This window comes from Asparagus officinalis, chromosome 8 (genome assembly GCF_001876935.1).
Source record: "Asparagus officinalis chromosome 8, Aspof.V1, whole genome shotgun sequence".
Classification (NCBI taxonomy): domain Eukaryota; kingdom Viridiplantae; phylum Streptophyta; class Magnoliopsida; order Asparagales; family Asparagaceae; genus Asparagus; species Asparagus officinalis.
In genome coordinates this window covers 22288033-22295538 of record NC_033801.1, presented here as the reverse complement: position 1 = coordinate 22295538, position 7506 = coordinate 22288033, and the positions used below count along the sequence as shown (strand labels likewise).

The window sequence follows — 7506 nt, the reverse complement described above, 5'->3', positions numbered from 1 at the left end:
CACAAACAATATTTACAATCAAGACAGAACACCATGATTAAGTAATGAAGCAACTACCTAGATGCGGAAACTAAAACACTAAGAAGATATTAGAACCAAAGGGAAAAAAAAACATTCAGTCGAGATGTAACCATAGCGAGATATCCAAAAATGTAGAGAGAATTGAAAATACCTTTGGATCTAGAGGGATGTTTGAGGGCGGAGGCAATCAAAGAGAGTGGAGGATGATGGGGGAGTTTCTATTTGTTCTTGTTTGACCAACTAGTCGACTTTAAGACGTACAGAAGACGATCACAATTTCAGCTCTAGCAGTTCGTCTCACTGCAGCTGTAGCTTTTTCCCCCCAAATCCAAGTGGGGGAAAAAAAATAAGCGCATTAAAAAAATAACTTGCAACTACAGCAGCAGTTGCTGTTATCTACAAATGACACAGCCTGTCTTTTGTGAAAAATCACAAGGTTATAAAATCACCTTGGAATGACTCAATTACATTTGAAAAATAAAGTCACTTAAACGTCATACTTTATATCGATGAACTTAAAGGAATTTAGTGATGGTTAAAGATTACCTGAAGAATCATAACAGCAGCAAAAATAAAAATTGCCCATTCCACAAAATAATACACTTCAGAATCCACCAATCCATCATCAGTCAGAACAAGTTTGCAGACACCCCAATAACCAAAACAAGCTCCGGCTAGGACAAGGCATACTAAAAGAAATATGCCCAACTGCAGTTGCATTCAGCGAAAAATTTTCAGTAAATGTATAGAGAAAAACCAGTAGATTTTATTGCATTACAAACTGACTGTGTGAAGTACAAATAGTTTAAAAATGAAAGTTCTGGCAGTTAGATCTCAAGACAAATTTGCAGTGCTCTTTAGGCAAAAAGGATAGACACAAAATTTGTTCATGATCTATTGGATTTTGACCTATATGATTTCCAATCTTTTGGTTCTGTAATGAAAAGCAGATTCTATAAGGTATTTCAAGACCATCAATTTGAACTACTTGTTAATGAAAAGCAGATTCTATAAGGCTATTTTGAAGGTTTAATCTTGTGAAGCTGTTTTCTTTTCACTGCTTTTAAACTAGTATTTTTTAAGTTATATTCTGCAAATATTGATTATGTTAACAAAATTAAGTATTATGCTATAAATAATTTTAATTTTGCTATAAATTATAAATTAAGTATAGTTGTGAAAGTGAATTGAAAAATTAATTAATATTTGGTTATTATTCGTTTATGTATATGATCAAGTTCGAAGCGATATTTCATTTAATACTAAACAAATATTTTTCAGTATTTGGTTTATAAATAAGTAGAATTTAACCTAAGATATGTTTGATTCGGTAGTTTATTAATTTGATAAATATTTCATAGAAAATTTAACAAAATGTAGTTCATTAACTGTTTGATTTGGTAGTCCTATGAACTTATTGCAAATATTTATTATGTAAATATTATTTTACAAATGACACCCATTATACACATATAAATAGCTAAGAGTGGGGTTTTAGCGCAAGGGTATTCTCTTATGCATTTGTCCGCCGCCTCCTTCAGGATCTGATAAAGGGATCGACTCCTCCCTCCTCTTTCTTTCACTCCCCTCCTTCAAAACCGAGTCCAATTGATCAAGGGATTGAATCTCGTCGTCGACTCCTCCATCGAAGCTCGTCGTTGACTCCGCCCGCGAAGCTCGTCGTCGACTCCTCCCTCGAATCTCGTCGTCGTTCACGGTTTTAGGTAAAGATTTCTTTTTTTTTTTCTTCAGATTTGTTGATTTTAACCTTTAAAGATTGATAATTTCATTCTTTAATGCTCTCACGTTTATCATCTTTCATCTTTCATGCGATAGATCTCGAAGACAGTAGGTAGGTCGTGCAGCGTCAGAGTTTTGTCACCAAAGTCTGATCTTTTAGCCTGTTACCTGTCTCATGGGAAATTTTGAGTTTGTTTGTTATTTATGAGTAATTATTTATTTTTGTTTGATTATAGTTTTGTTTATTTTTACTAAACTGGAAAGATACTAACTTTTTTTTAGCTTTTATTGCATATATATAATATAAAAAATATATATAAACTTATTTACAGTTTTTTAGCTTTTATTGCATGTTAACTGTTTATGGAGGTATATTTGCTTAGCATTCATTGACACGAAGACATGCAAATGCGAGACTTTTTCTTAAAACGTTGCATTCTGGTACCTGGATATTGAAATTAGGGCTAACATTGTTATCACCAGATTATTTGTGCATAATACAATTTTTTTCTTGAATTTTTGGTTAGATTTCTGTGTAGAAAAATCTATCAAAGTTATTCTATTTGTTGAAATATGTGGTGATTTTTGATGTCAAGATTTTTTTAGCAGTTTTGAAAAAGGAAGAAAATTTCAAAACAGCCTCAAACCATATTTTAATTTTCAAAACCGACCCACTTTTTTTTATTACCAAAATCGACTCACTTTTTGCCACGTCAGCTTAATCTCATTTCCTAATTAGTCAGGGTTGCCAACCCCGACTATTTAGGGCATAAAAATCGGGTTTAAGGCTTCTAATTGGGGTTTAACAACCTCCTAAACAGTTGGGGTTGCCAACCCGACTGTTTAGGAATGAGATTAAGCTGACGTGGCAAAAAGTGGGTCGATTTTGGTAAAAAAAAGTGGGTCGGTTTTGAAAATTAAAACATGGTTTGAGGCTGTTTTGAAAATTTATTCTTTTGAAATATGTGGTGATTGGGCGGAGGTGGGGGAGGAGGAGATGAGGACGGAGACCTCGTGTGTTCGGAGAGGGCGTAGAGAGGGGAGGAAGGGGGGAATTGGAGAGGAAGAATCGTGGGTGGGAAGTTCGGGGCAAAAAAGTGTACAGTGAACAGGAGAACGTGGGTGAGAAGTTTTTTTTAAGGGAACGTGGGTTGGTTATTCATTTTATTTTTTTTATTCTTTAGAACCTTAGGTTACTGTCCATTTTAGCTTTTTTGTTGTTCTCCTTTAGTAATAAAGTAATAAAGAAGTAGATTGTATTTAATAATTTCTAACAAATTTTGATTTTTAAGTAATTATTAAAGTGTGTATAATTTTTTCCCAACTTAATACCGATAAATAGTGTGATGGTAGAGTTGATGTTAAGCTTTATCATTTGTGATTCATAGGCATATTTTCTGAATTTTGAAGTGGATCAAAGCTTCCGAATTGCAAAATTTTCTGATTTCTTTAGAATATTTTCTGGTTTTATTTTGTGTTTGTAAAAGCTTGAAGTTCTAGTGATTAATATCTTTGCTATTGTGATTTAAAGGAGACCACACGTTATACCGGTAGCAATGGCGGTAACCTTGTACTCTCCTAGCTCGGCTGCTGGCCTTAAGAAGCTCGATGAGTACCTCCTCACTCGGAGTTATATCTCTGGGTTTGTATTCTTAATTGCAATATATTAATGCATTGCTTTCGATTTTTGCGTACTCTATGACATTCTTATGATATTTCATTTCAGATACCAAGCATCCAAGGATGATATTACTGTTTACTCAGCCATCCCGTCGGTGCCATCGGATGAGTATGTAAATGTTTGTAGGTGGTACAAGCACATCGATGCCCTCATTAGGATGTGGTATGTGCATAATTAGCCAATTCATTACATTACTATTTTTTACCTTAGTGTCTAGTTGAAAGTTAAAGTTTTGTTTGCGAAATGTTATGCAGTGGTGTCTCCACAGAGGGCCAGGGTGTGAAAATTGAAGGTTCTGCTCCTGCAGAGGCCCCGTTATCTCCTGCTGTTGCTGATAAGGTACATAATAGATGCTTTTGATCCTTGCTCGTTGCTTTTAAGTAGTGTTTTGTATTCATATTCCTAGAGTTCCTACTAGGTTTATATTGGTTAGAGCAATGTTGTATACGGTAATATATTAGGCTTTCATTATTTTTTTATTGGATTAATTCTTACAAAAGATAATTTGCAAAAAATCAAGGATTTTGTTTTTGATATTCATGACTCACCTTCTCAAGCCACAGTGTCCTTTCTTATGTCATGGTATCCTCATCTGTAGAAATTATCTTTTCTATGCCATATTTTCAGTAAACTCTTGGCTTTATCTAATAACTTCTGAAAATGTGATGTTTTCTCAAACAATATTTGTTTCATAATCATTAGAGGGACCAGATTATTCTTCTTGTCCTAAAACAAATTGTGATGATATATCATTTTGCCCATCCTCTATCTACTAATTTCATATTTATATGCAACTTGCTATTTATATTCAAAGTCTTTTAGAGTACAAGGCAATTTCCAAGCCTATAATACTTCATTAATAAAATGTGATGCAGAATTATGACATAACTTGGGACATAGCTTGGTTTCTTTTTACCTAATCTAGTTATAGATATTGATTTAATTTTGGTTTGTTGTTCAAAGACTCCAGTATTATACAACAATCTGTCAATCTACAATAGACAGCTATACTGTAATTATCTTAGAAATCTTAATATATTCTGGTTGTTATTATGGAACTTCAGGCTGCAGCTCCTGCGGATGACGATGATGATGATGATGTTGATCTCTTTGGTGAAGAGACAGAAGAGGAAAAGAAGGCAGCTGAAGCACGTGCTGCAGCTGTCAAAGCAACAGGGAAAAAGAAAGAATGTGTGTTTGCTTCACATATATATTATTTTCATGCTACAGAGGTTTTCTTTATCATGTTGCATATACATATAGATATCATTGAACATAATAACGAAACCATATTGTCAAGTTTTAACAATATAAGTTGTTTTGTTATGTTCTTATTTTGTATGTTGTCGGCTCTGCAGCTGGAAAATCTTCAGTTCTATTGGATATTAAGCCATGGGATGATGAAACTGACATGAAAAAGCTTGAAGAAACAGTTAGGAGCATTCAGATGGAGGGTTTGCTTTGGGGAGCTTGTATGTGAATGCTATTTTGTGTTTTAGCTGGATATGTTTTACTTCTGCTCACTGATGAGCAATCTTTCAGTTTAATTATTGTTCTTTGGTGGACATGCAGCCAAGCTTGTTCCTGTTGGTTATGGCATCAAAAAGTTACAGATTATGATGACCATTGTGGATGACCTTGTGTCCGTGGACACCCTGATCGAGGAGCATCTCACTGTTGAGCCAGCAAATGAGTACATCCAGAGCTGTGATATCGTAGCGTTCAACAAAATCTGTGAGTATCTTGATTTTAGTACATGGCATTTGTAAATATTTGTTGAATTTATAATTTTTATTCAGGGATCGCTTTGCTTTACATTCCTTAGGAATGCACCTTCCTTATCCAGCAGTAGGAGCGCAGTTACTAATTTCTTCATCTATAGGACATCTAATATACCCTTGCATTTGTTTTTATTACAATCGCAAATTTCATTGCAGTTTTATTCTGTTGATTAAAATGATGTATTGGGCATTTATTCTTTCTTCTAGTATTCAATCTATCTACGTTGTGTATTCTGCAATGGCTAAACTTCCCTATTAAATTTCAAAACCATCTTCAACTTTGTAGTAGAAGGTGTTCTTTTAGTTCGAATGCACCTTCCTTATCCAGCAGTAGGAGCGCAGTTACTAATCTCTTCATCTATAGGACATCTAATATACCCTCGCATTTGTTTTTATTACAATCGCAAATTTCATTGCAGTTTTATTCTGTTGATTAAAATGATGTATTGGGCATTTATTCTTTCTTCTAGTATTCAATCTATCTACGTTGTGTATTCTGCAATGGCTAAATGTCCCTATTAAATTTCAAACCATCTTCAACTTTGTAGTAAAAGGTGTTCTTTTAGTTCCCTATGGCCTATGATGCATGCTTTTACAGTTAAATGTTAAATAGTTCATGCAATTAATAAAAATGGAAATGAAGTTTTAACTTGCATATAATTGTTTTATTGCATCCAGAATTTTGCTTTCATGCTGTATAGTTTTTTTATTACTTTTCTTGTTTATATGATTAATATTTAAGGGTGTTGCTCAATACCTTATTTAAATATCATCATAATTTTATACCTTAGAACCTTGATGGATTAGAGTGGTTTAGTAATGAGTAACTACATAATATTTAAGGGTGTTGCTTATAGGACAAAATTTCAAAACAGACCTGTTTGCCAAAAAATATTCTCAAAAAAAGACCTGTTTCAAACTTAATTTCAAAAACCGACCCAGTTGGGTTGAAACTGGGTCGGTTTTTGAAAAAAAAAGTTCTCAACTCCCGTGAAGTTTGAGAACTTTTTTTATTTCAAAAACCGACCCAGTTTGAGCTAACTGGGTCGGTTTTTGAAATTAAGTTTGAAACAGGTCGTTTTTGGGGAATAAGATTTGAAATGGGTCTGTTTTGAAAATTTGTCCTTTGCTTATATATTAGGTTACAAATATGATGAGGAAGATGAACTAGACCAGAATGTCTTTGTATTTAATCCTCCTATTTTCACTTTATATCTTCCAAAAAAAAAAATTAACCAAGTGATTGCATGTACGAGTATATGTTTGCTTGATATTTGTGCTCCTGAAGCATATCCTTAGACTATTCAATACGGGTTATGCATGGTGTATGATGTTGATATGACTACGTACCTAATATATGATCGAGATGTTACATGATGCTTGATATCTAGAAAAATATATTAATCCTTGAGAATTGCCACTAAAACATGGTTGGAGAAATACATGGACAAAAATTTCATGATCCGCGTACGTTTAACATTTGTATGCCCGCATCTTGTTGCTTATGACGCAAGACGTCATAATTGCTGGGCACAGCAGTAGTTATGTTACTGAGTGGTGTTTCAAATTGCACACCATTCTTTACTTCTAGTGATTTATTTTACTCTACTATTTTAAGGCATTTTATCCTTTCTTATTTTAAAAAGAGCATCTTCAGTACGTATTTCCTTTCAAATACCTGGTGTTTATAGCTCTGTATGTTTTAGGAAACCTCCACGGTGACTTAGTTTTGTTGAATTTGCAAAGCATTTTTTTGCCTTGCTGTCTCATTCATTTTCTCATTTGCTGTAACTTTTCCTGCAGAGAAATTTTTCCTCGTCTATGGTTGGTTTGGGCATGCTTGTGATGACGATGAGGAGTCTGTGGTCTCCATGCTTAAATGGTCTCCATGCTTATGTACCTCAGAACTATTTATTCTCTATATTTAACCCAAACTGGAACGCTTGATCTGTGTTGAGGTTTCTATTTCAAGAAATGGTTGTATGATCGACATTCTTTCCTAGTTATTGATGGTTTCGTGCGACAGTTTTGATTGATTGCAGTTTTGATTGGAATGATGATATGGATTTGATATTGGTTTGGCTCGTGATATTTGATTGAGTTCAGTTTTGAGAACTGAGTTTGTTTGGCAACCCGTTATCAGCTCTATGTTGATAGTATGGCTGATGGGAGTATTGTTGCGTTCGGTTAGAATCTAAATCCTAGGTCTGCTGAATAATGTTGTATGCCGTATGGATTTCTTTTGCTTTTGTTCTGATTCACCTTGTAACGATAAGTATGTTA

General features: G+C 34.0%; 1 protein-coding gene across 1 annotated transcript; it reads left to right on the top strand.

The window, feature by feature from the left end:
- LOC109819468 (elongation factor 1-delta-like) lies at positions 1530 to 7259 on the top strand. Its single transcript, XM_020385208.1, has 8 exons — positions 1530 to 1745; positions 3293 to 3403; positions 3488 to 3604; positions 3697 to 3781; positions 4507 to 4633; positions 4801 to 4914; positions 5015 to 5176; positions 7027 to 7259. Coding segments are annotated over exons 2-8 (693 nt in total). The 5' UTR covers positions 1530 to 1745; positions 3293 to 3317; the 3' UTR covers positions 7029 to 7259.

Bases quoted from the DNA above. Each gene is read 5' to 3' on its own strand.
- LOC109819468 (XM_020385208.1), top strand. From the start codon at position 3,318: ATGGCGGTAACCTTGTACTCTCCTAGCTCGGCTGCTGGCCTTAAGAAG. The intron at 3,605-3,696 runs GTATGTGCATAA...AATGTTATGCAG, and splicing joins GATGCCCTCATTAGGATGTG to TGGTGTCTCCACAGAGGGCC. The intron at 3,782-4,506 runs GTACATAATAGA...ATGGAACTTCAG, and splicing joins CTCCTGCTGTTGCTGATAAG to GCTGCAGCTCCTGCGGATGA.